General features: G+C 38.3%; 8 protein-coding genes across 8 annotated transcripts; 2 read left to right on the top strand and 6 right to left on the bottom strand.

The window, feature by feature from the left end:
• Positions 1 to 172: 172 nt before the first annotated feature.
• On the bottom strand, positions 173 to 1,801 carry EAE98_008476 (uncharacterized protein; the record flags this gene model as incomplete). The annotated part of the gene is made up of 1 exon (XM_038956099.1): positions 173 to 1,801. One exon carries the CDS (start codon positions 1,799 to 1,801, stop codon positions 173 to 175), a length of 1,629 nt encoding a protein of 542 aa, XP_038807558.1.
• Positions 1,802 to 2,456: 655 nt separating this feature from the next.
• On the top strand, positions 2,457 to 2,966 carry EAE98_008475 (uncharacterized protein; the record flags this gene model as incomplete). Its single annotated transcript, XM_038956098.1, has 1 exon — positions 2,457 to 2,966. One exon carries the CDS (start codon positions 2,457 to 2,459, stop codon positions 2,964 to 2,966), a length of 510 nt encoding a protein of 169 aa, XP_038807557.1.
• A 584-nt stretch (positions 2,967 to 3,550) lies between these two features.
• EAE98_008474 (uncharacterized protein) lies at positions 3,551 to 4,311 on the bottom strand (the record flags this gene model as incomplete). The annotated part of the gene is made up of 2 exons (XM_038956097.1): positions 3,551 to 3,866; positions 3,938 to 4,311. 2 exons carry the CDS (start codon positions 4,309 to 4,311, stop codon positions 3,551 to 3,553), a joined length of 690 nt encoding a protein of 229 aa, XP_038807556.1.
• Positions 4,312 to 5,217: 906 nt separating this feature from the next.
• Positions 5,218 to 5,934, bottom strand: EAE98_008473 (uncharacterized protein; the record flags this gene model as incomplete). The annotated part of the gene is made up of 2 exons (XM_038956096.1): positions 5,218 to 5,404; positions 5,492 to 5,934. 2 exons carry the CDS (start codon positions 5,932 to 5,934, stop codon positions 5,218 to 5,220), a joined length of 630 nt encoding a protein of 209 aa, XP_038807555.1.
• Positions 5,935 to 6,351: 417 nt separating this feature from the next.
• On the bottom strand, positions 6,352 to 7,086 carry EAE98_008472 (uncharacterized protein; the record flags this gene model as incomplete). The annotated part of the gene is made up of 2 exons (XM_038956095.1): positions 6,352 to 6,445; positions 6,587 to 7,086. The coding sequence occupies 2 exons, from the start codon at positions 7,084 to 7,086 to the stop codon at positions 6,352 to 6,354; spliced, it is 594 nt and encodes a 197-aa protein (XP_038807554.1).
• A 951-nt stretch (positions 7,087 to 8,037) lies between these two features.
• EAE98_008471 (uncharacterized protein) lies at positions 8,038 to 8,556 on the bottom strand (the record flags this gene model as incomplete). The annotated part of the gene is made up of 1 exon (XM_038956094.1): positions 8,038 to 8,556. One exon carries the CDS (start codon positions 8,554 to 8,556, stop codon positions 8,038 to 8,040), a length of 519 nt encoding a protein of 172 aa, XP_038807553.1.
• A 523-nt stretch (positions 8,557 to 9,079) lies between these two features.
• On the bottom strand, positions 9,080 to 9,823 carry EAE98_008470 (uncharacterized protein; the record flags this gene model as incomplete). The annotated part of the gene is made up of 2 exons (XM_038956093.1): positions 9,080 to 9,212; positions 9,294 to 9,823. The coding sequence occupies 2 exons, from the start codon at positions 9,821 to 9,823 to the stop codon at positions 9,080 to 9,082; spliced, it is 663 nt and encodes a 220-aa protein (XP_038807552.1).
• A 5,635-nt stretch (positions 9,824 to 15,458) lies between these two features.
• EAE98_008469 (uncharacterized protein) lies at positions 15,459 to 16,410 on the top strand (the record flags this gene model as incomplete). Its single annotated transcript, XM_038956092.1, has 4 exons — positions 15,459 to 15,518; positions 15,584 to 15,644; positions 15,803 to 16,327; positions 16,391 to 16,410. The coding sequence occupies 4 exons, from the start codon at positions 15,459 to 15,461 to the stop codon at positions 16,408 to 16,410; spliced, it is 666 nt and encodes a 221-aa protein (XP_038807551.1).
• Positions 16,411 to 16,878: the final 468 nt, after the last annotated feature.

The raw sequence follows: 16,878 nt of genomic DNA, 5'->3' as shown, positions 1-16,878 counted from the left end.
TGTGACGATTATATGTAATACTATATCAGTCTTGACGTAGTAATAGTACTGATAGGTCTGCATTCGGGGTCAAGCGATCCGCGTATGTTTTTGAATTTGCTCGGTTTGAAAAAGGAAAGGATAAAGAGTAATGACATGAATAAGTAAAGGAAATACCGGTACATACATACACTTAGTCTTCAAGAGCGTCAGCGACACCTGCCGCTGCTTTGCAAAGCAATCTTCCGGCATCGGCTCCAGCTTTTCCAACAACGGCCCCTACTCGAACACAATCCTTGACTCGAGCCTTTCCAGATGCTCTGATTCGAGAGCTTCTCGAAAAAATATTTTTGGCTCTGTCTTTGAAGTTGGAGCGTTCTTTTGCGGTTGGTGTGTTGTTTATGGGTGTGTTGTTTATGGATGGGTTCTTGTTTTCATTGTGTTTAGATCGAGAGTGTTTTGTTGCAGCAGGGTTATTGTTTATGGATGAGTGCCTGTTTCCAGTGTGTCGTGCTATGTTTTCTATTGTTAAAGCATGCGTTGAGGCTGGAGGATGGCTTCGACCGCGGCTTGAAGAGCGACGCTCAGGTGGATTAGGATTGCGGTGACGGAGATGGCGATGGCGATGGTGAGATTTGCGAGGTGGTGGAAATGATGGTGATGACGATGGTGGTGATGGTGGTGGTAATGATGGTGGTGGTGAATTGTGTTCAATTTTGGTTCTTGGTAGAGTATTGGTGTCATAAGGCGAAGATGGAGCAGGGTGGCGACGACGAGATGGAGCAGGGCGGCGATGACGATCAGGAAGAGGGAGGGACTGAGTAGATTGAGGAGTCGGATGGGGTTGAGGAAATCGGGGAGACCGAGGTCGTTGGGAGGATTGAGAGGATAGAGAGGATACAGAGGATGGAGCAGGTCGATGAAGCTGAGGCCCAGAAGACCGAGGTGGTCGGGAGGATTGAGAGGATACAGAGGATGGAGCAAGTCGATGAAGCTGAGGCCCAGAAGGCCTGTTTCGCAGTAACGGTATTGGAGGACTACTTCCTTTCCGATCACGAAGAGGTACAACAGGATAATCTTTTGACTGATACGTAGATTCTAATACCCATCTCCGGGTATCTTCTCTTTGAACATCAAAGCCACGTTCCCAGGCACTAATCAAACGAAAGGGTTGATTTTCCTCTCCTAGTCCTTCTCCTTCTCGATACCTGTAATTCTCGCGCAATGTTTCTCCCTCCTGTCTGAGGTTCTCTCGTTTCAAATTGTTTCGCTGTCGTACCCTTTCTTCCTCTCGGTTTCTCTTTTGTAATCTTTGTCTCGGTGGTGGTGGTGATGCTGCTCTTGTTCTGGATATTTCTCTGTGTGGTCTTCGTGGTTTTCTTTCTTCTTCTCGTTCCCGATCATGTTGATACCACCCACCATTTCCTTCTATCGCTAGTACTCTCCTTTCCTCTTGTACTTCGTCTTCCTCTCCTGATTTTCTTTCCGATATTTCTCTACGTCTCGCCTCCTCGTATCTATATCTACCCACGAGTTCCTTTCTGTGATCTTCAGCACGAATTCGTTCTCTTTCTTTGCGAGAGTTTGCAGACTCCTTGGTTTCTCTTCTTGCCTGTCGTCCTCTGGAAGTAAGGTACTTTCCGAGAACATTTCTCGATTCTCTTACTCTTCCATAATCGTAGCGTGATGGATATAAATCTGAAGTTGCAGCGACCGATTCTGCATTTGACGGCGGAGAATACGAAATAGTTGATTGTTGGCTCACAGATTGATACGAAGAGGCGGGTCTACTGTTATAGCTTGCGCGACTTTGTCTCGACATTTTGATATTGATATTGATGTTGATGTTGATGTTGGCTTGAATCTTTAAGTTGAGGGGAAGTGTGATGTGGTGGTTGAAAGAGGTCAAAATTAAAAGCTCAAATGTGGGAAATCCAATACACGATCCAAGAGAATGGTGAAATGAGTCGTTGAATTATGCTCGAGTCATATCTATGATTCCCAGTCATACCTCGTAATGAATAATTTGGATCGCAAGGAATATTGAGGACTCATATTTGATGACTCAAGGCGGATTTTTCTTTTTGGCCGAAGCTTCTGCATACCCTTCGATACTGTTAGTTCGATCATGTTTTTGATTTCGAGGTTGATGAGGAGTTACAAAAGTTGGGAGTTGATCATATTCAAAGATTACAGCCGGATGTTTTCTATCTATTTCTTCTACTATTAGAACTGTTCCATCTTGCTCGAGGGATTATTGTGGGCGTATGCACATGCGCACACTACCGGTACAAAGCATCTTAATTCACGGGATATGGGGTAAGTCACGGGTAACACTGTATTAGGCCAAATCGGTTTTAGCGTATCTGTATGTCCTAATCAATTGGAATTCTATACGGCAACGCAGAAATAACATCTCCCATTACGGACTCCAGTTACGGCGAAGGTAACAGTAACAGCAACAGCAGCTTGACAATATGGCCAATCCTCGATCCATGCACTTCTCTGATAAGTTTGCCATCAGCTGCGGTACCGTTACGCTCGATCTACAAGCCCGAAAAGTCCTCATCATATTATGGCGCAAAAATGGTGAATACATGATCCCCAAAGGTCGCAAGGACATCGGCGAAGGGCTCGAGACGACGGCCGTGCGTGAGACATTCGAAGAAACCGGCTTTCAGTGCCAGCTGCTACCTCATTCATTTCCCACGCTTGCAACGACGGATCCTGTCGAAAAAACCGGCGACGTCGGACAATCAACTGAGCCATTCGCGGTAACTCAGCGCACCACAGACGGAAAGTTAAAGATCATTTTCTGGTACTTGGCACAGGCAGACTCCACGGCGCCGAAGATACATGATACACAGATGGAGGACGAGGATTTTGATACGGTTTGGGTTGAGGAGGCGAAGGTGCTTGAGAAATTGACATATGATGAGGACCGAGCAATCACGAGCAAGGCGATGGAATATTGGAAGGGGCTTTAGGAAAGAGGCTCTAGCTTGTTTTGTCTGTCGTGTGTTGATAAACAATTCCACTTTCCAACTTCTATGCCAGTGTGAGGTTCGTATCGATATAGCACGGCGTGTGAGCTCTCCTAGTATTATTCGAATTTGATGAAGCCAAGATCCACCTATGTCATGTTTACAACGTTCAACGTGTAACAAAGCCGTAACAAACTCCTCTTTCATTCCTCAGTTGGTAGCCAAATTCTCGAAGCAAAATGCCAGATACTTGACTCCTTTACCTCGCAGGGCTCGAATATCGAGACTTGGATTAAGTGACACTTGAGGTCCAAGGGTCTGAAAGGAAGATGTACTCAAAAATCAGCAGCACCCATAATTTCTATTTTTTCCAGTGAATTTTAAAAAGCCATGCATTTAATTTATTATCACTAAGTTCCCGGTTCTCCTATTCTTAACTTCAATAGTCCTCCAAGATCATATCATACATCTCTTATTGCCTCTCCTTTATTTCCCTACCCCGTAATCCGTAATCTTCTTCATCCAAAGGAAGCGAACCGCCAGTTCTCTGATACCCTCTCACAAACCGTCCCTTCTCCCAAGGGTAATTAACTTCCTCGAGATTGCGAGGTTCCGCCGGGGGTAAAGAATTCAGAATTATGTGAACCTCCACGAGCAGGCTCGTCGCTACGTACAGGTGCACCTCCCCGAACAGATCCACCCTCACCAACGTGTTCTTCTCGAGTAGTCCGTCTGCTTCTAAAACGCCTTCTATGATTCGGGGGACGTGCATTCTCAGAGCCAACGGGATAACCAAATGTATCAATTCTGTCATTCTCTGCAGATCTTCTACCCGAAAGTCTTTCTGGTGCAGGATCAGTCGGAAACAGGGTTCTTTTTTGGGGTATGCCACCATAGACAGCACTTTGGTTTAGGTTAGTGATGTTATAAAGTACAAGATTAAGAGATAGGGGTGAAAAAGAGAGTCTTCGTACTTGTTAATCTGACCCCGGGCGAAAGGGCCGTTGTTTCTTGTGGGATCATCAAAAAAACGCTCTCTTTCATTGCCAGATGATACACTGGGTGCATCTATCATTATGGAATCCTCATCGGGAACTTCGTTCGTTCTCGGCTGTGCGCCTGAGTGGTGTGCTTTTTGTTCTGTGCCAGAACGAGTAGGTGTTAGATTCTCACCCGTTGGCGATCGAGATGAAGTGCCACTTTCGCGAGGGCGATGAGTTTCAAGAGATGAGATCTTCTTTACCCATCTTTGAGCAACACTTGGAGTGGCCCAGTCTAGATCTCCACTGTTTTGTCCCGAAATTTTGGGTTTGATATTAATATTGATGGAAAACTTTATGCTTGGCATCAAAGTTGATGTTTTGAAAAGACTTTGGTATTTGGAAAGAACAGAAAGTTAAATTTGGGAGATTTTGAGGCCTTAAGAGGTAAATTCGTGTGCAAGAAAAGATAATTTCAATCGTGAATCCGCTGTAGCACTAGAGTTTGGAAATGACTGATACATTTCGAATGTTTCTTCGAAATACAAATGTATGTGTCAGCCCGAACTGATGATTCGTTCCTTTCGGTGCATATGATTCACGAAGTTCAACCATCGAGGAGTTACTGTGTTCTTGACGCGGGATCCCGTTTGATTCATTTGATACTTCTCCCATTTACGAGTGCGGATCTTTTGTTGGTCTCTTGTATCTAACTTTGTTTATAAATTTCGTCGACTCCACAATCGATTTGTATCGAATATCAAGATGTGAGTTGATGAAACCTGAGTGAATTCAAAAAGAGCAAAGTTAAGGTCAAGATAGTTCAAGCCTTGATGTCAACAAATCTAAATATACCTATTGAGAGGAAATGGCTCCAACGAGGCTCAACGAATTAACTAATATTCAGAATGAGAGATTTGATTGCAAGAACGCATATCGAATGCTCATGTCGTGTCATAACTCTTCCAGTTCCCGTGTGACTCTGCATCAAAAAAATTCACTTATTGATTCTCATGTGATCTTTACAATGTCATCATAAAACACCATGCTATTTTTATTCTACTATGTATGCCTTCCTTTGAACATGAGCTAGTTCTCATCTTTATATTTCAGAACCTGTAAGTCGTAGATTCCATGTTACATATCATCTTATTTCCCATTACTACCATGGTCTTTACGGATTTCCATAGAAGACAATTTTCCTAATGACCCTTTCAACTACCAATCCTGTGATACTTTTTCGCAAGCCAGCTGCAAAACATAAGCGCATGCAGTTATTTTGAGCGAGTGCTGTACCATTCATCAAAAGTTGCAAAGCCAGTAGTGACCCGAGCTTGCTCAGAGCTTCCGGCTTTATGTGAAGCGCTAGTTTCCTGGCGTTGAAAAGTACTCGGTGGTTGGTTAGAGACATTTGCAGACTTATGATGAAATTGGCGTTGATGATTACCTTCGGATCTGCGCCTGGAGGTTAGTACTTTTAATAGATATGCTGACGGCTGATAGGGGGTTTGAGATATATTGAAGGCCCATTTTGTAGAATATTCATACCTGATTCCCGTGGTAGAGCGTCGCCTATCCTTGGTCGGTTCAAGGGAAAGATCAGGTTCACCTCCAGAGGAATGGCGACTCTCCTCGAATGATGCCTGGGAAAATCGACGGTCGACTTTTGGTGCATAAGAAGAATGAGGTCTCTCCTTTTTTAATGAGCGAGAAGATTGCGGCCTGTTAGATGACCCGCTATGTGCAACTAAACCTTCAGAATTCGGTCTCGGTAAAGCACGATGACTATCAGACTTTGATACAGCACCCTCAAATTTCGCAGATGCAGTACAAAGGGATTCGTAAGAAGGAGGAGCAGCTTCATAGGGCGGAAGACTGAAAGTAGAAGCACGCTGGCTCCTTTCTCTATTGTTATCTTCACGTTGTGGGGGTGGAACTCGGGACCGAGCATCTCCTGGAGTGAGAAATGTGAGAATTTTGTGAAGTCCCATGGTTAAACTTTATTGAGTTTCAATATCGAGAGTTGATCGAGAATCTAGTGTTCGAAGAAAGGTATCTTGAGTGTAAAGAATCAAGCCAAAACTCAAAGCCCGGGAAACGCGAGTCCTTAAAAGGCGAAGGATTGTAAGCAAAACCGGTTAAGGAGGTTTGACTCGAATATCGAAGACAATGATTCATATTAAATGACTGTCATAATGTACAAACAGTCACATTTATTCTCAATGGCTCACGTACTTTTCAATTAAGATCAGTAGTTTAAAGTCACGCGTTTCATTATTCCTGATTATTCTATCCCTCCATCTTCAAAGCCCACAATTGTAAATCCCACATTGTATACCTCCGTCCTTTGATTTCCTAACCCTATCTTAACCGACGAGAGTTTCTACTAAGATACTCCATCGGTTTAACTAAATAACCTGGTCCTTTGTATTAGATGGCGCAATCACCATCACATCTTGATCCGCTTTGCTCATGGTAACGTTGATACCGGGGTACCTCCCTCTCAAGAGTTTGAGGTGAACATTAGCGGGACCTGGATTTGAGAGTTAGTAACATAGTCATGTAGAGATATCTTGACAAATATTAGAGTTAAAATGAAAAGGGGCTAAGGAAGGTGTTCAATCGTGTAGAGAATTTACTTACTTGTTACTTGGCCGTTCGATAAAGAAAGATCTTAGAATGGAAGAACGGGGCTTGTCCCTTGATGCAGAGGAGAGACGAAGCTCACTTCTAGATGATCTACTTTGTGGAACCACCACTCTGGGATTCATATTTGTTGATGTAGTATGATGACTACTAGATCTTGATACAACACTTTCGGCCCGTTCGCACATAGATGGACGACCATTCTCATTGCTCTGAATAGAACGAGACCTGTTATGTTGACTACCACGAGATGAATGATGAGGAGACAAGGGAGCATGTTGAGGTGTCTGCGGGACTCTGATTTCTTGTACTGATGGAAGGTTGCGAGAATCTCTATCGTTTTGGCGTCTAGGTGAAGCGTTCCAATTAGGTTGGTGTGCAATTTGGACTGCGGCTCTAAGCTGTTCAGACATTGTAAGAAGCGGCACGCCATCATCTTCAGACTGTTGCCTTCCTGAAGCGCGGTTTCGGAATGAGTTCTTAATCCTGTGAAACATTTTGGGGTTATCGTAAACAGAAGTAGGATTTGGGTTCTAATAGAAAGTAGTTGAGGAAGAGAAGGTTCAAAGCTTGGGGGACTCGAGTTCTTGAGAGGTAAATTTTGGGCAGACATGGTGAGTAAATTGACTCGAAATCCAGTTTCGAATTTCAAAGTTTGAAGATTCATAAACAATTATTGTCGTATCTGAAAGTCATAGAAACGCAACCAGTCACATTTAATATTTTCAGTTGCTCATTTACTTTCCCAGTAAATGTGAGTATTCTTGTAAAGTCATGCCATTAAAAGTTGAGTATTCTATCCATCTCTAAATCTTCTTGATTACATTATATGCTAATTATCTATCCCTACCCGTTTCACTTTCCACCTCGTGAGAGCTACTAAAAACTCTCCAAACACTGACTATGACTTCAATCGTGTCTGTGAATTGATAGATCTGTGGCAGATGCATATAGATCATTCTGTGCATCAATGTTGTTGGATCTGGGTTCAAGTGTTAGTGGCAACAGTGGATAGAATAGAAAAGCGTAGGGAGACGACTTAGAATTCTAAAGACAAAAAAGAATTTCATACTTAGAATTTTAGATATCACTAATTACATCAATAGGACGAATAGACACTTTCACTATCTCTTGAAGAGGAAGTACGAGGTCTCTCCGGTGATCTATAATAATAAGGATAACTTTGTCTTCCTGCCGATGCACGAAAAGAACGAGGCCTTCCTTCGTGGGATGTACGAGGAGAAAGAAGGGCTTCTCTTGATGTATAGAAGCCAGAATTTGTATCAACAGCTGATCTATAGGAAGGGGGATAGCTCCCAGATGATCTACTTGCTGCAGTTTGTTGTCTCAAAATTGCGACTGCATGGCTTACTATCGCAGTGTTGTGCTGATTGCGGGAGACTAATGAATCACTCCCAGACCTTGAAGATGAAGATCTGCGACCATGCTCAAAAAGATGAGAGGAAGCCTCGTAGGGTGTATCGTAAGTTGGAGAAGGCGTGTAAGAGGGAGGGGGGGGGCGAGTAAGAGGGAGGGGGAGGCGAGTAAGAAGGAGTAGGAGTAGGAAGAACTTGATGTAAAGAATGACGGGGCCTGAGAGTATTCCAGCTGCTATCGGAAGAAGAGATTGGTTGAGTATGAGAATTCGAAGGAGCTGGTCCTCGGTATCGATATTCGTACTGTCCGATGTGTCCTACACGGCTTGCTTGCTCCATATTCGGTCGCAAAGCCTCTCTTCTCGCCCTTCCCGTAGTTCCACCCCTGGTCTCTCCTATAGCTCCCCTTGAATCTCCTACAGTCTCTCTCCTAGCCTCTCCCCTCGCCCTTTCCGTAGATCTACCCCTAGTCTCTCCTATGGCTCCCCTTGTATCTCCTACAGTCTCTCTCCCAACCTCCTCATAGCGTCGACCTCTGTGCCTCGAATCTCTTGGCGTGCTCCGCACTATTTGTCGCAATGTATCCCACATTTGTGATTGATTTTAGATGTGTATTGAAGTGTAACTGCTTGACTAAAAAGTATAGTAGTTGAGAAGAACAAATTTTAAATTCTCCGAGGAAGTTGAATGTTTGAGAGGTAAACTATATGGAGATGTGATGAGGATGACTCGAAAATCGACTTTCAAATTTCGAGGATTCATATCTTCTGACTCTTAAATCAACAATAATCATAACTATAGTATTCAATTCTCTCGTAGAGAATTACTCAATGCTCATTTGCATTCCTCGATATGATTCTGTGAAAGTTTTGAACTGTACTTTTTATTTCTATTCATCGGTCTGCAAATCCCAATTCATAACCACCCAGATTACTTTTATCTTCATACTTCATATCATTTTGACCTTTTATTTCCCATCAAACTCTTCCAAGCTTTTCCCTTCCGATTTTAAATATTCTCCGTGTAGAAAGACACCATTATGAATAACTAATTCATTAGCCACCACTCAAAAAGAAAGCCACCACTTCCCAAATTTCCAAGCAAACTTCTACATTCACACATGTTCCTTCCCATAACGCGAGCTATCCGGCTGATAATTTGCTACACTTCCAGCAGTTCCAGGTCTTGTCGATACATCAGGAGAGACATGCGCATAGCTATTCGGTCCTAGAGTCGTAAGGTTCAATCTGCACATCGAAAAGTCAGTGATTCAAGTCACCAAATTGGGAAACCCATGAAAAGAACGATCTTATAGAAGCTCTTCATACCTAGCTCCTGTATCTTGCGTGCCATGACTATGAATCTTGCTAGTTAACACGCGGGGTTGAGAAGAGTTTGGTCTACGGGGTATTTGACTCGATGAGCTGCTGAGACGACTAGACGTAGCGAACCCCCGAGGATTCGCACTGGTGCGATGAGTACTCGGTGATGGTATGGGATATTTCATTGGTTGATGAGTGTCTTGTTGGTAACGTGAAAGTTGCATAGAATGATGAGCAGTTCTATTCTCAGTTCTGCTTCCTCCGTCTGGGTATGGGCGATGATAAGGTTGGGCTTGAGAAGAGACAGGAGGATGCGGATGGCGAATACTCGGACCGCGAGAATCCGGACCGCGAGTATCATGACGAGATGTAGGAGGAGGGGAGGATCTACGCCTATCTGGACTTCTACCAGAAGATTCTAGATCATCTGTGTAACTTCGGCTCGATCCACATAGCCTGCTGTACTGACGTCCAATAGCAGCTGTGCAGTCACTAAATGTAAACATGCTGCTGAGAGTTGAGTTATTGTTTTCCATTTTTGCCTTTGCTTTTTTATTGTATTTTCGAATTCCAGTGTGGATCTCGATAAATGGTTGTGAAATTTGGCAGTGGAAAAGAAGAAAGTCCACAACTGGGGGAACTTCGAGTCCTTAAGAGGTAAATTCGTAGTACCCATAATGAAAAGAGAACTGACTGGAAAGAAAAAACTGCTCTATGAATGAGTTGTTGTAATCATGTAATATGAATGATTCTAATCATCTGTATAGTCATAATTAAAACTAAATTCAACAATAATTCATATCTGAAAATATAAGTTGATTATATTCAAAGATTATAATTAATAGTTAAATTCTTGAAGTGAGAAATTTAAATAGAGATAGGAATAACTCTAGGGAAATGTTAGTATATTAATGAGTCTTGATATATAGGAAATTCTAGATATCCGACTCTTCTACCTTATGAGGAGAATCAGACTCGCGTATTGAGACTCGGATGGTTTAATTTTTGACGTCGAAGGATGTGAAAGAAATATGTATTCGGAACTCATTAAAGCACGGATGATTTAAATTTTCTATTATTTTCCATTAATCTCAGATCATTATTTATAATCGGGGGTTACGATCCTTTTCACCCCTTATTGTACTAATGAGAGGGCCTTAGCAATTCGTCAACTTTTTAGCAATTCGTAATTTTTGATAATAATTCTTATAGTTTTGATTCTTTTAATAATACAAATAGATATTTCTAATTAGATTGAATTATTGATTATTTTGTATATTTTAGAATATCTTTATTTTTTGTAGATAAAAAGTTAGAAAAAATTGATCTTATTTATTGGGGAGGTTTTATACTAAAAAAAAAACTTGACGAATTGCTGAAAAATTGACGAATTGCTGAGGTCTCCTTATTGTAGATAAGGGGGTGAATAATATGAACCCCCGATTACATGTTCTCTTTTGGTTATTGTATTCCTCGATATTCCCAAAATTGAGGTGCCTCAATCGCTCATATAGGAATCTTATATCTCTATCTCGTCCGATCCTCACCACTTAAGGACCCCTGCAATATTTCATTTTACTCACGTAGAACCCTCATGATCTTTTTGCAACCAATAGGTTCAAGTGTTTAATTCTTCTCGAAATCAAGTAATGTCAATAGGTGTTTAGAATTTATGACAGTTCATGTCATGACGTGCTATTTATCTGATGGCAATCATTAATACTAGGCGGCTCGAAACTATGTCGACTATCTCCAAATTTTGAACCTTCACGAGGTACAGGATCGCAAATGAATGCTGAGTTCAGTGTATTAGGGATTAAATCATCCGAGAATGCGAATTTGGCGATGTGAATGAAGTGCCTAGGTGTACAGTTAGTGCTAACTAGGTACTATCAGCCAAACACTTTATAATTTTTTTAATGTTGATTGATTTATTTTAAATAAAAATATAATAAAAATAAAACGAATTATTTTTAGGATTTTAATTGATTGGATTATATAAATAGGAAATAAAGTATTTTAAAATAATAAAATTTACTAATAAAATAAACGAAAATCAAGCAACTTTTTTAATATTTTGATTTAATTATATAAATTTCCACAATATAAATTTTCAAGAGATTTAAAATTTTGAAAATATCAATTATTATTAACCGATATCCCTACATCTTGCACAACCCTGTATCTTGCACACTTTTATTTATCAAAACAAAAATGGATTATAAATCGAAATATCATTATAATTATTTCGAAATTATTTCATAAGAACTTTGAAATTACATTTATATAATGGTGGGGTTTTGAAAGATTCAAAATATCAAATAAAATATTGATTGATTTAAAACAATATCAATTTTAAATACTGATAATTCAAGAAAAGTTTATATTAGAACTTGTTTATAAGATTTTGGAATAATTTATTAAATTATTTTATATTAATGTTATCGAGATAAAGTTTAAAATTTCAAAAAATATTGAAATTCAAGTTTTATAAAAGTTTTGAAAAATATATATAATTTTTTAAAAGATAAAAGTAATTGAAAAATTGTTCTTAAAATATCGCTATATATTTTAATAAAATTTAATAATTGAAAATAATTATTTGAATTTTATTTATAAACTGAAATATTTATATAATAGAAAGTATATAATATAATAATAATAAAATTATATAATAATAAAGTTTTAATTAGAAATAATATCTAATTTGATGAAAAATTAATAAAGAGAAAAAATAATATAAAATAAATATATTCATTAAAGTATTTGAGTAAAATAATTTAATAAAGTTGTTCAAAAAATTTAATAAATACTTTTCCAATTTTTAAAAGAATTTATTATTAAAAAAAATCTTTAAACTCTATAATATTTCTAGTAATTTTGAATATTAAATTCGATTATAAATTAATATCATAAGTTATTTTATTGAATGTTAATATAAATAATGATTGTCTATCTAGAAAATTATATCAAAGAATAAAAATTTCAAAAATATCATTTAAATATTATATTATCTTATATTTTATTTATTAGTATTTTTCTTATAAATAATTATATATATAATTATAATATAAAAAATAACTATTTATACTTTTTAATCAAAGTTATTATATAAATATCAAAACATAATTAAAATCTTCTAAAAATATTATAAAATCATTGATTTATAATTGATTTCTATTATAAAAAAAATTAATTCAAAAAATTCGAATTATATATTGGTATAATTTCGAATTTTTAATAAAAAAAACTACTTTTCTTAATTATATATTACAATATATTAGAATTTATATTTTTTAAAGAAATAAATATTCTTTTTTATTTGTAATATTAAATAAATCGATATAAAGAATTTTATGTAATGATTTTTAAAATTAAGATTTAGATTTATATGTTGATATATTTAATATTTTAATTGATTTTTAGTAGAGAGTATATATTATTCTATTTATTTAATAAATTTTGAAAGAATTCAATGATTGGTTGATTATAAATTGAATTTAGAATATTGATGTAAAAAGAAATAAAAGTGTGCAAGATACAGGGTTGTGCAAGATGTAGGGATATCGGTTATAAAAACTTTCTAAAAATAAATTTTTAGATAATTTGAATTATAAATAATCAAAATTTTTATATTTGAAAATATAGTAAAAAGCCGATTTTTGGTGTGAAAATGGATTTCGGCAGATAGCAGTTGACTAGTACTGTATGTCGGTAAGTTAGAGAAATGGAAGAGATCGTGATGGAGAGAGTGAGGATGTCCTACAAAGAACTAACTAAAGAGCTTTCATATCTAGACGTACCATGCAGCAGGAGAGCCGGTCGCCCCCTCAAATTCTTGTACGAGAATAGTGATCTCTCTCATTCTGAGATACATATCATCCCTCTCTCTGAATACATATTTCAAGCACCCAAATAGATTCGATATTAAACTTCAACATCCAATATCAGTATTGTATATTCACGCATAACAACTGACATTCTGCATGTTCTCCGAATCTGCCTGATCCATCATTTTTATCAGTTGTAGCTGCAATTGCACAGACTCTGTATCGAGATCCAACAATAGACGCGGCGGAGAGTGAGGCGCATATTGATGTGTCTGCAAGGACTTTGTACGAGCTCAATGCTGGTAGACAGGAGAAGGATCTTGCTCATTTTGCGAGAACCGGATACTTTGTAGTCAATTTCCATTTCGATCAGCGACACTCCCTATGGAAATTTAGCATTTCTCAGTTTCTCTGCGGATTTTTGAACTTAGCAGTATTTCAACTACGATCACGTGGAATTTCACACTCATAGTCTCTTGACGAGATTAAGTGGAGTTTTTTTCAGTTGCGATCATAGGAAAAAGCTGGCCAACTGTCTCGGGATTGATATTCCCCTGAAGTGCTGTGATGACTTCCGTTAATGAAGCCCCAAAATCTGAATCCCATTGTCAATTCGTCTTGAGTGCTGATATCAAGTCAAAACTCGATACTAATTTCAGTGTTCGAAGATTGATTTCGAAGAACCAGATCTCAAAGCCAAACCTCGGAAACCTCGAGCCCTTGAAAGGTGGAAGATTTTGACCAGGAAAAATCAGAGGAAATGACTCGAACATGAATCGCAAATGTGATGACTGTCATATCTACAAATCATAAGCACGGGATTGATCATGTTTGTTATTTTACATTGTTCATTGCGTTTCCGACCGACACCATTATTTAGTGATTCTATCCTTTGCTATTCTTCATGGATATTCCACCACTTGATTTCTACCTATGCTCAGTTTCTATCTCTTGAAATTCTGAGTTGCAAAATCTGGATATATCCTACATCCTTTGACCATCCCTAAGCGAAAAAAAACGACCATGAATAGTCCACCAGTTATTAGGTGAAGATGAACAGTCATAGAGCTCTGCAGCCTCCAAGTTTTTGCTTTTTTACTTGATTTTCGAGTCAAATCATTCGTCAGTCACAAAAGAAGTTGCTCACGGATATATAGATTTCACTACTCATGAATGTACTTATTACCATGATATTGCCACTCAAATCATCACCTCCGTTTCTTTCTTGGCGACTCATTAGCATACCAAATCTTCTTTTTGAGTCAGTCCCCCTTCATCATGGCCGTTCAAATCTACCTCTTAAGGACCTGACTTCCCTTGAGCCTGGGGTTTCTCCATTTCAACCACCAGAAGATCTAAATTGTTAGCACAAGTCTTTTTCATCGATATTTAGTTGCCGTTACCTTAAAAGAAATTCCGAATATGGCAACCACTCCAAGAAATGATTCCATTTGGGCTGGTTATACTTGACATCTGTCGTCGTCATCATTTGTTACTTTATAATTCGTTGGATGCGGCACGGACATACACTGCATCCTCAACTTCCCCCAGGGCCACGCCGCCTACCTTATTTCGGAACCCTCTTCAGCATGTATAGAATAAACGCTGCACCTGCAAAGATATGCAACGATTTGGCTCGGCGCTATGGAGACCTTGCAACTCTGTGGCTAGGCTCTTGTCCTGTCATTATGATCAATACTCCGCAAGCTGCCCATTGTTTGTTGCAGAGGGTAAGTTTACATGAAGGACTTATTGCATTCTGCTTGTGTTGACTGGCTTAAAAAACAGAAAGCAGCCTCCACGTCATCTAGGCCGATGCACAATAATTTTCGTCACAAGATCATGCCTTTCAGGGTGGTGCTCGAGTCAGAGGGAGAAACTTTCCGCAAACTTCGACAAATCTATGACAAATTTCTAGGGAAACAGCACTTACAGATATTCCAAAAGCACCAGGAGGAAGAGTCTTTCTTTCTTCTTCAGAAGTTGGTAACAGACCCAGACAACTTTCTATTTGAATGTGATAAGTTTTCAATCAATGTTATATACGGAGCTATTTACAACGAGAGGCTAGATGGCACCATGGATAATCATATTAAGAGAATATATAGACTCTGGGAGACATTATACTTCTGTGAGCATATTCAAATACTACATAATTCCGCTCTCCGCTGTTTTGATTTTGCTCATAACTTCAACCTCAGACTTTCTTCCAGGAGCTCTTATCTGCGACTTATTTCCATTCTTGCTAAGACTTCCACACTGGATGCAACCTTGGCGATACCTTGTGAATAAGCTCAAAGCTCAAGAGAGAAAAATACATGTACATCAAATAGAGAAAACAATGGCGAACATGTCTCGCAATGAGCCTCAAAATGAATGCTTTGCTGAGAAGCTATTACATGTATGTTCCTTTCATATCTTGACGTACATGCCAAAGACAATGGACACATTGCTAACAACCTCTAGTCAAAAGCAAAAGAAAATCTTGGTGATGAGTCGGTTATAACGATATTGGCAATGGCTCTAGGTGCGGCCTCTGATACAACTAGCGCAGTACTTCAAACATTCTTTAAAGTGATGGTTTTGCATCCTGAGGTCCTTTGCAGAGCTCAAAAAGGCAAGTTGACTTACTTGATCTAACCCCCCGCCTAAGCACGTATAGCATTATGTCTAATTATGAAATAGAGATCGAGCACGTTGTCGGTCCTTCTAGGCTTCCAGATTGGGCGGATAGATCAAATTTACCTTACATCGGGGCCTTGATAAAAGAACTGCATCGCTGGTCTCCGATATCTATCTGTGGTAGGATATCTTCTATATCCCTGTTAAATAGGATCAAATTAACTAGTGGTGTCGCATTAGGAATTCCACATGCAGCGACAGAAGATATTATGTACGGAGATTATTTCATTCCCGAGGGAGCTATCCTTCTACCAAACACCCCATCACTAAGTAGGAGCCCAGTACGGTACAACAATCCGAATGCATTTAACCCACTTAGGTTTCTGGAGGATAGACAAGATGCTGCTGCCTCGGCAAGGAATTCAGACTTTATGGATCGTGATCATTTTGAATTCGGGTTTGGACATCGGTTTTGTCCCGGTTCACATGTTGCGGACTCTTCTTTATACATATCCATTGCAAGAATCTTATGGGGCTTTGACATAGCAGCTATTGATCAGGTCCCACTTGATATGAAAGATCAAAGAAGTAAGTCTGCTATAATAATCTTGAAGTGTATTCGTTCGTGTCTAATCAGATTACTACAGTAAGTGCCAACTGCTATCAGCTAAAACATATTTTCATATTAAAACTTATTATTTATAATTCTAAATCCTTTTATTGTTATTAATATAATATAATATTTTTTATTATTTATTAATTCATTTTCAATTGAAATTTAATAAAAATGAGATTACTTATTTTTTGGATTTCTTTTAATTATATTATAAAAATGAGATTACTTATTTTTTGGATTTCTTTTAATTATATTATATAAATTGAAAATTGAAATATTTTCAAAATTATTAAATTTATTAATAAAATAAGCGAAAATCAAATAACTTTTTTAATAATTTGATTTAATTCTATAAATTTTTATAATATAAATTTCTGAGAATATTGAAATATCAAAAATATCAATTATTATTATAAAAACTATTACGGGTATTGATACGATATGGAATCGATATCAGGCCAACTATTAGTCCGGAAGCGAAGAGTTTTTATATATATAACTTTAGAAAAAAGGTTTCAAAGAA

Source organism: Botrytis deweyae (genome assembly GCF_014898535.1).
Source record: "Botrytis deweyae strain B1 chromosome Unknown BDEW_022, whole genome shotgun sequence".
Taxonomy (NCBI): domain Eukaryota; kingdom Fungi; phylum Ascomycota; class Leotiomycetes; order Helotiales; family Sclerotiniaceae; genus Botrytis; species Botrytis deweyae.
Note: the sequence above shows the minus strand (reverse complement) of the source record. Positions and strands in the feature narration are given on the sequence as shown.